The following is a 15,169-nucleotide window of genomic DNA, read 5'->3' as shown; positions in this document are numbered from 1 at the left end:
CAGATGTCAAAATATAGGGCATGAAAAGTAAATTACTCATTACATCGACATAGCATGTATTTTATCCTGCTTTTCAGACGACACAAAGATGGGATGCATAGGAAAAGAGAAGCTGGGTCAGGGAAGTGAAGGGAGACCCTAACACTTGAGAATCCAGCACTGAGGATATCTTTAGTTGGATCTCAGGGCCAGTTACTAACTAGAGATCTCCTGTCAGCATTCTTTAATTATAGTAGATTTTAAATGGGCTCCTGTTGTATCAGTAATGACAATACTGTGCTTATAAACTAGAACCTGACATTATATTGACTGACTACATTACCTACTGTTTTGATTCTTCCTTGTCAAAACCTAGGAACTTTAAAGCATTAAAGACCTATTGAAATCTAGACGGCTCATCTAGATAGTATTGCTAAGGCTTGTCAGCGTGTAGCCAACAGCCCGTGAGTGAGGAATGTGACTAGCCAAGTGTCTGGCCACCCTTGGTACCCAAGCTGGTGAGCCATTCGCTGCTCAGTAGACTGGGGAGAAGCTATCAGTGCAAGCCCAATGAGGCTAGAACTCGTGCTTCTAGACCAGAACACCTTCCTGGTGTGACACTATGCCTACCCAAGCCTAAAATACAGACAGTAAACAAATTACATCAGTAGTGAAGAGAAAATTGCTGCACACTAGTTTAGTAAGAACATCTGAAACATCCAAAGGTAACAACTTTGTTTTTAAAATTAATTTTAATGCCTCTTGAAAAATGCTGTTTAACTTCCTCTTTTTGTACAATATTGCACCTTCTTTACCATGCAGTAATTGTTTTCACTGTCTTCCTTTTTTCTAAATTGATTCTTGTGTGAAATGTTATTTCCCCTGATTGTCTGTTTCTTTGTGTGTTTAGGTCCAAACAGCGGAAGGAGAGATGGAAGATTTTCAGAAGCAGCATTCAGTTCACCACAGGGAGTGGCTATAAAAAACAATATTATTTATGTAGCTGATACAGAAAATCATCTGATTAGAAAGGTACACTTTTTTTTTTTGAAAGCCAACTAATAAAGGATAACTACCCAAAATTTCTTTCTAATCGGTACACATACATATCTGTCTGTCCCATGAGACAACAGATTTCTGTTGAGTGAGGCATCAGCTTGTTGAACATCTGCGAGTATGGCTGTAGAGCCAACTTGTTAAATGGCAGCCCCTTTTGCATTTATCACACGTGAAGTTCATACCTGATGGTCCTGAATGTGGTACAGGGTTTTTCCCGAGGTTTCTTCTTTTCTCTGCGCGTTGGGTTCTTCTTTGCTCAATTACACCATGAAAATTGACAGAAAAAAATTATTCTGATGTCATGCTGTCTCATGGAAAGCGGAATTTGGTCCAATATTTAAAAATAACTACACAGAAAAATGTTGTTCAATTTGTCCTTAAAGGAATTATGTCCATTTTTTTGCTACATTTATGTTTTTAAACTCTTAATGACCGTTATTTAATACTCTTCTAATAGAAACCAAATCTATTAATAATTAAAATTTTCTGTGCTGTGGCCTTGCTAAGCTAAAGTAATACAGGCAACCCTCACCATTTACGGAGAATACGTTCTCATATCCCCTGCAAATGGCAAAATCAGCTAATAAGTCCATGAATGCAACACCCCTGGCGGCTGGGGGCAGGGCAGAACACGGCAACAGCAGGAGCGCAGAATGAGCAAGCACAGAGCTCCTGAGGAGCTCCTGTAAGTGTATAAAGTGTATTTAAAATGCGGGTTCGGCATTCACAAATATTTGAAACCATGAATGCTGAACACGTGGATAGCAAAGCTTTCCTGTATGCATTATTAATCTTTACACTTCCAGTGACTTCTCCAGTATTTTTGCCATGAGTATGGAAATGGGTTTGTAACTTGAAGAAAAAGCATATCAAACTTTTATAAGAAAGTATGATCCACTCGTTTTATAACCTGCAGTGCTCTGCAGCCAGTTAAAGTGACAATAACCAACTTTTTTTTTGAGGATTTTCAGTATGTGAATTTTTTTGGATTCAGTTCACCCCAAGATTGTAATATGAAGGGCTGTTCCATTCTAAATAGTCTTCCTTTAGTGACTGAGCTGCAAGAGTAAGAAGATTCTGTTCATGGAAGCATTAAATATAAAATGCTAAAATCCCTACATGCTCTGCAATTCAACCCCCCAAGGTAAGTAGGTGCCTAACTTCCATTGAAATCTGTGGAAATTAGGTGCCCACCTAAATACCTTTAGAGGGTCTGAAGCTCTTGCTGAGTCGTTAACTGTTTTCCTTGATCTAAAGGGACACCCCAATAGCACAGTTATTAAAGGATTGAAGTAATCCAACAGCTCTTTTTGTCTGCTTCCAGTTTGCTTATGGCTTCCTGTGAGGAAACAAGTCTAAAAGAAAAGGGGAATTATTGGTACAGAAATGACACCGTATTGCATATAAAAAGTTTTTTCTTTTCTTTTTCCTCTTAACACAATCATCAATATTAATTAACTAAAGGAAGACATTTCCTGATTAAATCAGCAGGGCAGAAATGAAATGGTGTAATATGACATGAATTAGCTTCAAATATTATTAAATAAATTGCATAAAATGATTTGCTTTGTACAGATTACGATACATGGTATTGAGAAATGTTTGTATAGTATATCATTTGTATAGCACGCGCTATTAGAAGTGTATTTTTAAAATATCCCCATTAGTCATCTGTAAAGTTTGTCATTTCTCCAGATGATTTGGCCTAACCATGACAGAAAACGCAGTTTTCTGTTTTTGCTTAGATTGAAGAGCCATTCAAGTTTTTCAACAAGTTTAATAGTTATCTGATAAAAGTATGGCAATCAAATTTGTGATTAGTTCCTCTGTAGGTATAGACGTATGCCTGTATCTAAACATCTGACTTGGCTGAATTAAAAACCAAAATCGCCACCTGCAAGATCATTGCATATGCTATTATATTTCTCATAGATTGACCTAGAATTAAAGGTAGTGACCACTGTAGCAGGTATTGGAATACAAGGCATGGACAAGGAGGGTGGAACAAAAGGAGAAGAACAGCCTATAAGTTCACCATGGGATGTGATCTTTGGAAATTCAGGTATGTATCAAATGAGCTTAAGCTTTACATGTTTAAACGTGCGTGACCTAATTTATAATAAATTCAAATGATTTATGGCTTCAAAACTGACTGACACTATGGGCATGTCCACATGAACGTATGCATGAAGGGGCGTATGTTCGCTACGGCAGAAATAGCAGTGGCACAGATTTGTGCCACTGCTTTTTGCCACTATGCAAGCCCCTGCAAATGGTTTGGTGCAGGGCAAAATGCCCCGCTTCAGGGAAACGGCTGTTTCCATGCTCCGTTGCATGGAGCTGGCATGGCCGTTTCCATGCCAGCTCCTGGCATGATAGAGTTGCTGACAGATAGCTAGAGATTGGGAGATGCTTTGGACCCAGTCTTCATTTCTGCCAGTTTGTGCTTCTGGAGTGTATGCCGCACCACTTCTTTGCAGCAGTTTTTTTAACACCAGAACCTCCAAATTGTGCAGCATGGTTGCATGTGTACCGCATGTGGTTTGTGACACCTCAGACCGCACATGCGTGTTCATCTGGGCACGCCCCTTGGTTTTCAATTGGGATCAAATCCAGGATTTTCAGCAACCAAGGCACAAACCTCTAAGCTAAAAGGATTTTTTTGCAGACTCGGAGCCTGATATTTTATGAATCATCTGGGTTAAATATTAAATCTGTATGTAACCGTGAAGTCATAAATGTTAGTTTTCTAAGGATATAAACCTTTTATTTCTTTTATGCACCTCTGAGCCTGACATCACATAACTGTGATTTAGTATTTTGCACTGCCCCTTAAGTTCTCTTCCAGCATGATTCACACATTGTGATTTCAAGGTCTATAACAACTAGAAACCAAGACTTATACTACCTTATTGGTATAAATAATAGGCATCCAGCTCTAGCATTTTTTAAGCCTCTGAAATGTTGGAATTTGAAGATGTATGGCAACAATAGCACTATGTGATTCTCATGATTTAAGTCTGACTCGTCTAAATTGCAAGTACTTTGGCAATATCAATATAAATATCTTTGGTATAGTAAAGTTTTCTGCAACCACTAATCTTGGGGGGGGCGCGGAAATGGCATTTTAAACTTGGTGTGAGCCCGTACCGAGCCCAGCGCGTGCCCAGAAGAGGCATCACATTAGTTGGACTTGGCTTTCCCAACTTCTGTATATATTGGGCACTTTAGTGGGGCTTTCTTGGCACTTTTATGTAAAAGCTGATTGAATCAGCTATAGCTAAAAGATGCTGTGGAGCCAAGTCAAAGTAACACGCTGCTGCTTGTGGTAAATTTGTTCTTTTTTGTTGTTGTTGTTTTTCCCCACGTCTGCCAGCACCCAAAGGCTCTACCATCTCTAAGGTCTATCTTAAAGAGATGAAATAACACAAATGTTTATAGAAAAAGAATACTTAAAAATAGCTTTACATGATTCAGGATAGAGTAGAGAAGGGCATGGATCTCTGAGCATTGCCCTGAATTGTCCGGACTGGCTTATGCCATTTTAGTCTAATTCTAGAAGGTTATATAGACCTTTGCTAACTGCTGTAATCATAGAGTTCTGGACCTCAGTAGAATCCTTGGGACTCGGGGTACAAACAGATGTCTCCTTTTCACCTGCAATTGCTTGTCCTGGGCTTTTACTCACATCAAAACAGGAGCAGCACAGTCATTTATACACACCACCCTTCCAAGCTGTGTTGCTGCTGCTTTGCCAGTGGGTGGCAAGCGAGATCAAACAGCCTGACCGGCTTGTCTCTGGAATGAACCACAGTGACAGTAGAAACATACAACAGGATGTCCTGGGAAAAAGCGGTAGTTCCGTTGATCCAGCTTATTTCAAATCACCTTGATTCAAGACAGTAGATGTGTACCTCTGTACAATCCAGGAACAAAAGGCTTTCTATCATGATAAATGCAACTTTTTTTTAAGCCTTGGACTTCTTGAACTAGAACCAGTAGAGATAGGGCCCATGTGCAACATTATGCTCTTTTTGAGACTGAGCAGCAGATTATGAAATAAACCTTGTTTTCCTTAGGTTAGCAGAAGTACTGCCTTGATATTCTGTGGACTTAAGCTGTTTAGCAGAGTTGTGCAAAGTATCCAGCTCTGCAAGTATGTATTTTGATTAGCACTTCTTTTATGATGCTTCCCTCAGTTTCTGCCAGTTGCCAAAAAAATCTGTTTCTATTTCGTTTTTAAAAGGTAGACATGCCTGTTATGTGAGGCATTAACTGTTGGGAACCTAGGTGTCTCTGCCACACATTGAAAATATAATACCTTTTTCTCTGCACCCTTTCACCTTCTGATTTAGTACTATTTTAATCTACCTCTGCACAAGTATAACAGGCTGCACAACATGCAAGGCAAAGGGAGAATCAGGGTCCATGCAGTATTTATTTACCTTGCTAATGTCTGTTTAGATCTATCTCCTAACAACCAATAAGATCATGCATAGGGTACTATCCTTAAGGCAGAGACATGGGTTCATATCCTAGCTCTTATCCAGGCAAAGATCAGTCTCGAACTTGGGTTTCAAGTCTTTTTAAGGTAGGCCCATTAAGCTCTCTAACTCTTTTCATTATGTATAAAATACTTATGCTGTCAAAGAGGCAGAGCAAGAGCGAGAAAAACTGATTCCCTTGCCATCTCTGTAATGGGAGACTGACTAGGGACTAGGCACACTTGGGTTCTACTCCCTGCTCCTGTGAAATTTAATTATTATGGAAAATGAAGTGGCATCAGCAGAAAAGTTTGAGAGTGGCATTGTCTCAGAATGTATCCTGTAACCCTGTAGGCTATGGATTCCTCCTGGTAAATAGGATATGAGGGGAAAGGGGGTTCAAAACCCCCAGTCAGAAGAGGCAACTGAGCCTAGCTGTCTCGCACGCTCCATGAATATTCTAACTAGGGGTGCACCAATAGAGATTTTGGGAGCCGATACTGATACTCAGTATTTAAGTAGGCATATTGGCCGATACTGATCCAGTGTTTCAATACAGCTGTCTCCAGTTGGTAAGTCCACATGGTGGAAGGGGCATGGCTGCAGGGTGCAGATCAATGACTCCTGCAGTGAGGGAGGGGGCAGGTGCTTCCTAGGTGAGGCAGGCACGAGACAGCTGCAGCTCATGGCTCGTTGCCCTGCCCTGCACAGATACAGGAGCACAAGCCCACCCCCTCGCCCTCCCAGGCTGCAAGCAGGAGCCACCCCATCTCCACCCCCACGAGCCACAGATTCATCCCACATCTGCCCCCCCATGCCCCTTCCTTCCCCTTCCCATCCATCACACCAGACTTACCAGCTGGAGGCAGCTCTCCACACTGCCGGCTCTGCTCCTCGCTGCCTGAGTGCTGCGCTATGGCTGTGCAGAGCATGGGTCTTTATCGGCCAAATTATCAGCCCCATTGGGCCAATTTCCAATACAGCCAATTTGCTTTATATCTGTACCAATCTGTTATCGGACCAATGTATCAGTGCACCTCTAATTTTAACCACTGAGCTACTGGATGAGAATAGGGACATCATCTACTATTTCAGCCAAAAATATTTGACAACTTTGAGTCTAATTTGGATATAGTTTGAGGATGACTGAAACTGGGTTGACAATTTTAGCTGTTTGATGAAACAGTTCTAGCCTGGGTCAATATCTGTTTGTTAGAGATTGGTTCAGTCTTTAAGCCTGTCTAATCCTTTGCTGTTTCTGAATCTAATGGTGCCAGTTGTAATGGTGATTTTTCAGAACTGGCCCAGGTGCTGCAAAGACCCAAAGAAGAACTGTCTGTTTTCTGAGTCTAGCACCCCTCACCCTTCTTAATCAGTGCTGAATTAGACCAGTCAAATTCAAGCTTCAGAGCAGCAGTCTGAATACGTGTACCTTCCAATACAGGAGGGCAGGGAGAAAGGAAGAAGGATGTCTGCCCGTGTCAAAGGAGGGGAGGGAGAGAGGCAGTAGCTCCTGCCTATGGAAGGAGGAGGGAAAAAGTAAGAAGTGTCTGCTGTGGGGAAGGAATGATCAGAGGTGGCTGCAGAGTGGATCAGTGTATGGTGCAAGGCAGGGAAGGGGATGCGTAGGGCTGAGCTGCTTACCACTGATCCCTTGGGCCATGTGCTCAATTCAGTCATTTCAGGGCCAGATTCAGCTTACGGGGCCATAAGTTTACTAATTACACCACTTGTTTACTATTGTGCATATGACTTAAGTTCTTATTGATTGACATCCTGTAATTTGGGGTTATCAGGAAGTTCTAATAATCTTGAATATATTTACAAATTTAGATACCAGTCTACATTATAATCTTGATACACAAATTAATGTTGCTTTTATCATTTGCAGGACATAGAGAAATATCTAGAGTATTCTAGAATAATTCTAGAGTGTTAGAACAGTGACACAGTGGAATAGTTGCCTAGGGAAACTAAGGACTCTCAGTCACTGGAGATGTTCAAGAATAGGTAGAACAGGCATTGGTCAAGGATGGTCTAGGTGTAGCTATACCTATGTTCTATATGGGTATTTCCCATGCTTCTGGGCTTTGCTGGTTGCCACATGGAGCCAGGGGGGGCATTTTTTCCCTTCCTGCTCTAACCCTCTTAGAGGGGTTTTTTTTAAGCATTTCTCAGAAGCATGGGTGTCAGCTGCAACCAAGGCTGGAGTTTTTTGAATGGGTTGTGCCAGTGCATCTGCTGGGAATTAATCCTGGAGATTCCTGGCTACAGGGTTCTTGCCCCTCTGCTCAGAGTTGGACTGATTACTCTGTTTTGGGGTCAGGAAGAAATTTTACCCCATGGTCAAATTGGTACAGTCTGTGGGGCATTTTGCCTTCCACTGTAGCGGGGAGCATTGTCTGCTTCCTGATATCTCTTGTGGGTTTTTTAACAACTTTTGCAGCATCAAGATGTTGGCCACCCTGCTTTACCTGTGGCAAATTATGGTGTTGTGTCAGGACTGACTGTGTAGTTTTGTTAATAAGTTAGACCAGGGATCAGAAGCCTACAATTAGGGGTGCACCGATTAAAGATGTTTTGGGCTGATACCAATGGCTGATTATTAACGAGCCATATCGGCCGATACCGATTTGATTGCCAGCATGCAAACCCCGCAGCTTGGAGAGCACCGTCTGGCTGGTAAGTCTGTTGGGGAGCAAGGGACATTGGGGGTCTTGATATTCCTGCCCCCCCCCCCAAGTGAGGGAGGGAGGGAGTGAGGCAGGAGTAGATGCTGCCCAGCCGGGGTGTGGAACAGAGCCACGAGTGGCTTGTCCGGGAGGGATGGGGGGCCATACATGCCACTGTGTGTACCCCTGTGGGAGGTGTGGGGAGGCACATACCCCCTGGATCTGTGCGCATGGCGAGGGCAGGCTGCTACTACAGGTTGGGAGCAGTGCTGGGCTCTTCCTGGCAGGGGGGCTTGGGCCAGGGCTGTACTCAGGGTGGGTGACGATGGCAATTGGAGAGGGCTATGGGGGCAGTACAGTGAATTTTATCATGGCTGTAGCCTCCCTTCCATAGTTCCCCCTCTCAGTGCTCCCGCCGCCTGCCCAGAATGCAGCACAGCCCCCTGCTAGAAAGACTCCAGCACCGCCCCTGGCCCCAGCCAGCAGCAGCAGCCTGCCCTTGCCCCGTGCGCAAATCTGGGGGGCACATGCCCCCTGTGCCTCCCCCAAGGGTGCACACAGTAGCATGAGCTAACCCCCCTCCCTCCCCAAACTCTGCTTCATCCCAGGTCCTGCCCCACCCTGGCTTGGCAGTGCCTGACTGTGCCCCATCCCCACTCCTTCCCTTATGGCAGGGGCCTCTATGCCCCGCGCCCCACCCCTTCTTCCCCAACAGACTTACCAGCCGGACACTGCTCTCCAGGCTGCCAAGTTGGCTGTGTGTATGCTGCAGCTGTGCCCATGAACACAGCATTTATTGGTGACATTATCGGCCATATCAGACAAAAAAAAAAAGCTCAATGTCGATAATGTAATTTTCCTTTTATCAGTGCCAATATGATATGGATCAATGTCGGTGTACCTTTACCTACAATTCATAGGTCAAATCTGGCCCACAGACATGGGGCTTCGGCAGGCAGGTGCGCTTAGTCCAGGTGAGAGGCAGGCAGGCACAGTGGACAGTTGCCAAGACCTAGCTGCCACTACCTGCTCTGGGGAAAATGGCAGCAGTGGTAGCTGTTTCCTGGTACCTGTTTCCACGCATGCCTGCCTCTGACACAAGCTGCGTGAATCCAAGTCCACGGCCTACAAAGTTTGCCAGCCCGTAGCTTAGACAGTGGATTTGTATTAGAATGGTTTGGATAGGGCTGATCCTGCCTCAGGCAGGGGTTGGACAAGATGATCTATGGAGGTCCCTTCCCGTCCTACTTCTCTATGATTGCATCAGTTTTTATTCATATAACTGTTTGGCCTTTTCCAGTAGGGAATCTAGTGTAATGTCACTTCAGTAATCTTCCTTATAATATTTTAAATTCAGTAATAAAACTAAATATATCATGCTAGAGCTTTCATGGTAGCACAGTGTTTATTTTAAAATAATGTTTCATCTTAATAGTAGCAAAATACCCATTTTATATGTCAAAATATGTATTCGTTATTCAGCTAGTCTGTAGGAAGCCTTCAGGATCCCAACCAGAGAAATAGATCTCACTTTCAGGCACTGATCCAGTTCTCTTGTTGGTTAATTTTACAGTGCTGTCTTAAGATCTGTTGTTCATAATGCATTGGGAATTAATACATTTAATGTCCATTTAGTGAATTTGGTTGGGAAAGTAAAGGACTCAATTTTTTTGAAGTTACTTTTGTCCCTGTCACGTGGTCTCTGATTTGCACAAGCAGGAAATGTCTTCATATAACTCTGGGTTTACACTTGAACAAATAAAGGTTCACAATATACATATTGATTCATCATGTCAGCTGGCTTAGCACATAGAAAGGAGGACACCTGCAGAACATTTTCTCATTTTCCTGCATGAGATTTTATCTTTTACTAATTACAATTAGATCCAATTACAGTTTAAGTTGTACTGAATCTTAGGCCCAGATGCACAAAGGGATTTTTATCAGAGCATAGATATGCAGGCTTCACAGTTAAACTGGAGACGCTTCTTGTGAGCCTCCCCCTTTTCATGCCAAAAGTCATGATACTCAAGACATGAAAGGCAGGAGAAAAGAGGCTTAAGTGCTTAAGTTCTTTATGTACTGTACTAGACACTCACAGCATTAAACAGCTTATGCTGACCTTTTTCAAAGCCTTTATGAGAGAGGTTACATTTTACAAATTAACCTTCTTTTCCATATCAGTCATGTGTCTTAAAAGATTACTCCTGCTACATAAATTTTATAGCATGCATTAGCATGATAAGACTTTTGTAAGTGTTTTCTTTTTATTGAATATGTTTCATTCAAGACACAAGCTTTAATCCTTTGTATTATTTCTAAAAGCTGAATTGTTTCTTTATGCTGGCACAAGCTATCTTATTTCATGAGAAAATTTGGTAATCAGTACCTTTTTAGCATGTTTTGCTTCTAATATATTAAGTTGATGGTTGCGCGTAGCTGTTATGTTACATTATGTTATAAAAAGGGGCTGCTCCAAAGCCCATTGAAATCATGGAACTTCAGTGAGTTTCAAATTAGGCCTGTGCTTCTATGACTGGTAGCTTGACAATTCAGGAATAGCGATGTGTATCGAATACATCAACGACAGGTGAATTGTGCAAAAGCTGTGGTGGGCAGCCTTGTCAGGCTTCAGGCCAGAATGACCCAGCTCAAGTCAGAAGAGAGGAAGGGTGGTAATAGTACCCAGCCACTGCCTCCACTTCTCTCTGTAACGGCAAGGGGAGAGTGACCATCGCTGAAGCCCCCTGCTGCCAAATACCACCAGAGCTTCACATCTGCAGGCTGAATCCAGTGGCTCCATGGGTCAGGTGTGACCTGCAGGCTGTAGGTTACCACCCCCTGTCTGAAAGGATTTCTGAGTATAGTGTTTTTCAAAACATTTGAACAAACTTCTTAACCAGCGATGCACTTGCTGTTGTCCTTTTACCCAATATAGAGTAAAACCTTATTTTAACAACCCCCATTTCTAAGAATCCCAGCAGCAGAAACTGATCTTTTTTCATTATGCTGAAGCAGCAAATTGACTCTCCCTATTATAGTGAATACCTTTTAATGAATTTTCTCCTAGTCCCGCGGAGGTTCATTTTAGTGAGGTTATACTGTATCAGGAGTCAGACTTCTAAAATCTGTATTCAATTCAGTCTTGTGCTGTGAGGTCTTAAAGGGGTGAACATCCTTGAATTGCATACACTTTCTGTACAAGGACAAGATGTTTGTATAATCAGACAAGCAAAATTGATTCTTCTATACTAATGGTTATTTTTCCAGCTTTATCAAAATATCCTCCATGTCTCCATGTAAACATTGAGACTTGATGGATCTAGGCATAACCTGGATGGAGGCTGCATTATACCCAATTGGAAACTACAAGTACCAGGAAAGAAATGTTCCTGGAAAAACAAACCACTGTTCTTAGAACACATGTCATCAAGGATTTCAATATCCTTTTGATTAGGCCTTCCAGTATCCCTGTGAGGATAGTAAGTTTTTTGTTATCCCCATTTTACAGATGGTGAAAACTAAGGCAAAGAGATTAAGGGACTGATGAGCCACTGTAAGAAAACTGAAATATCTTTTAAAGGTAGGGAGTTTATGCAGATAAAGCACATGGTTAAATTAATGTTGGATAAAATGCTTTTTTAATTTGAATTTTATCACCATATCCATTGCAATATCTTGTAAGCAGAATAATTCATGAATGAACACCATGGATTGTATAAATCCCAGCCTCACTGAAGTCTTGAGCTAGAATTTCATCCTAAGGACATTTTGCCAAACTTGTTGTCTTATGGTTGCGGGGTGTGTTGGGGGCAGGGAGAGGATGACTTTAAAATGTATTAAGCATGGTGTACTTTTTTGGTTTCTCTCTGTCCTCATCTATTTTTATTCAGTGGCTGTTGAAAGCAAGTGATGCTTAAATGCACAGTTGATCTGAGTGTGAAATGTTCTTGATAGCTGCATTCTTGCTGGGAGGAACAGAACTATGACCCAGGCTTAGTCACATAACTGTGCACTTTAGATTCCAAAATCCAGACTTGCACGGCACAATTTTTCATCTATTTTTAGAAGCACCAAGTAGAGTTCTGACCACATTTTGTACAAACTTTTCAACTAGTTTACACTTTTCTTCAAACCATTTTAGATTGGTTTTATGCATGGCTAATTTAAATGAAAGCTCAGTATTTTATCACACAAGTACCAATTTCATAACCCTTAGCAGAAAAATGGAAAAGTCCTTCTTTTTTTTCTTTTACTTTCTAAGAGGTTATGTTCAAAAATTGCATTCCAACAGGCTGAGATTCTGTATTTTTTTCCAAATTGTTCCTAATATCTCCTTCAAAATTCTACAAGTTGACAATGATCAAATAGTGTCTAACCAGACTTCCTATGTACTGAAAGTAACCTCTGTTTTCTTCCTTCTGCACATCACTTTTGCCTCCTTTCAGTCCTGTATCACTCTGGGGCTATAGCTGTAGCTTGTGAGAGGTATTCTCCCTTCCAGCAGTCCTGTCTTCCAATGATCCTAGATTTTGGGGATCAGCAGACCTTTTTGATTCTTTGTTACATGATGTTCTTAAGCTCTCCAGATATGTATCTGAGGACCTTGTTACCTGATTTATAGTCCAATTCACAGACAGACTTATTATAGCAACATAATTAGAGTGTACCAGGAATGGCTAGATATATCTTTGTGAATGACATCCTCAGGTTCCCAGAGATGTAAATAAAAATAATAGGGACTTTCCTTCAAGTACCCCAGATAGCAAAGTGCAAAGCATCTCAGTAGTGTATTGGTTAGAGCTGGACAAATGAGACTTGAAGAATTATGCTGGGATTTTATTTCCCATATCAAAATTATTTAAAGAAAAAAGGTCAGTTGAGAAGTATGATACAAAAACGTTGCAGGAAAAGGTCAAGCCCTGAACAAGTAGTGTAGCCAAGAAATGTTCAGTTTTGGAAGACTCCATTGTATACATATTGTCCAAAAATATAGTACAATCATCATCAGCCTCGCTTACACAATTATCGGAGGAAAGGACAAATAGATCTAATGGAAGTCTTTACATGTTCTAAAACAACTTGTACTTTTGTTTTCCTACTCCTACCCTGCTACTACTGTTCACAATTCCTAAATTGGATATATTTTCCCACGTAGGCATCTGAAGATAAATTTCAAGGACTTGGTAAAAGTTTTGTATAATCATGTGGTTAGCTGTCCACCAAACCAATTAAGCTTCTGACTAAATGGTTTTATTTACTGCAGTATTCCAAACCAAACTAGAGATTTGTGAGTATAACATATTATTAGTGTGAAAGCTATTACTAAAATACCATAGGTTCAATTAATAATTTAAATGCACGATAAAAATATGTTAAGAAATTGGGGGGAGAGAGCTGTTAAAAGTTTAAAAAAAAAAAAAGAAAGAAAAAAAAGAAAAAAAACAACCCTTTCAAGCAAAAAAAAAAATACCTCGTGAAAACATTTTATTCCATTATAAAGAGGGTAATGAATGCTATAGACTGAATTTCCAGTGACAGATGTAAGAAACTTAATTTGACAGGTGTAATTCCCAATAATTTAGATTTCTAGATCTTGACAAAATGGAAGGTGATTGTTTCTGATCATAACATGAAACATTGTGACTAGCAGAGTTATCTTAACAGAAGGCAAATTTTCTAACATTTCCCAGTCTGTGAATACAATGTACAATGTAAAATATGCTACTATAGTTGTATATACAACTATGTTTGCTTATTTTCTGTATTTCAGAATCTGTATCTTTGTCTGCTCTATTAATTCAATTTATACTTTGTAATTAAGAAACCTAAACTGCAAGCATTAATTTTATTCCAAATTAGATTCCTAAATTCTGTTTCAGATATTGGGGGGGGGGAGCTCACTGACATGCCAGATGCACCGCTGCTGAAAATAAACATGCTTGAAACTCCTAAAGAGATTTGTCAAGTTTTCTAGTGTCAAAATTAGAGACAGTTTTTAATTGTTCTAATTTGATGGTAAAAGTCCCTTGGAATACTAAGCATATCCTTTCAGGGGAAAGCACTATTTATGCTCCATCATTTAATATATTACATTAAAAAAATTAAACTAATGAGATACCTACGTAGACTAGCTTTTTATCTTTTATTCTGCTGTACCTCCCATCACTGTAGTATTAGAGCAATGAAGAGTTAAAGCAACAAAGACTTAAAATTTAACTCTCTAAACATGTCCTTTATCAAGGTGTCTGCTCCTTACCCTATTAAAGTTTCAGGAAGTAATGCCAAGTTTATTTGTTACTTTGATTATGGTTGGAAAAGTTTGATGAAAATTTGAAGAAGAATATATTCATTTTTCTTACTAAGCTCCTTCATTCTTTCAGGCCTCTTCTCTCTCTCCCTGGCTGTTATTTCTAAGGGCTTGCTGGTCTAGTTTACAAGCCAACCCACTAATCCGACTGCTTGCTCGCTGGCTAAGTATTTGTTTCTCCAGTATAAAATAAACCAGCTCCCTTAATATGGAGTAAGACACACTGACCAAGAAAACTTTTACTGGTAAAAAAACTACATCTGTATTACAGGCTCACCAACAGAGCTCTCTAACCATGTTGGTTAGAAATGTTATTTTAATTTTTTTCCCTCGCATTCCTGGCCAACACAACTAGTCTAAAAACATTTAAATATAGAACAGCCTCAAGCTAGAATGGGCTTGTCTTAAATATTTGCCCCCTAAAAATGTTGTGCACACCTTTGAAGATAAGTAAATAATACTTTGTTGTGACATTTAAGAAAAGGAGTTTGTATTTTTTTTTTATATCATGACTGAGGGAGGTGGTAGGCAGCGTTCCTTCTGCAGCCAAAGTTTTGAAATATTCTTTATTTGTTGAGTTGCTTCGTCTCACAGATGATGAGGTTTTTGCCTGAAAAGCACCTTGTAAATAGTTTTATCCTGCGGCTTGCAAAACCAAAAGTGCA

General features: G+C 40.7%; 1 protein-coding gene across 2 annotated transcripts in view; it reads left to right on the top strand.

Moving 5' to 3' along the window:
* The window catches only part of NHLRC2 (NHL repeat containing 2), a 54,094-nt gene that overhangs the window by 21,185 nt on the left and 17,740 nt on the right, over nt 1–15,169 (top strand). For both annotated transcript variants that reach the window (XM_014594655.3, XM_014594657.3), the window contains exons 4-5: nt 890–1,011; nt 2,971–3,100. In XM_014594655.3, the coding sequence (XP_014450141.1) occupies nt 890–1,011; nt 2,971–3,100 (252 nt within the window). The remainder of the gene's footprint in view (nt 1–889; nt 1,012–2,970; nt 3,101–15,169) is intronic.

This window comes from Alligator mississippiensis, chromosome 6 (genome assembly GCF_030867095.1).
Source record: "Alligator mississippiensis isolate rAllMis1 chromosome 6, rAllMis1, whole genome shotgun sequence".
In the NCBI taxonomy this organism is placed as follows: Eukaryota; Metazoa; Chordata; order Crocodylia; family Alligatoridae; genus Alligator; species Alligator mississippiensis.
This window is presented reverse-complemented; position numbering and strand designations above follow the sequence as displayed.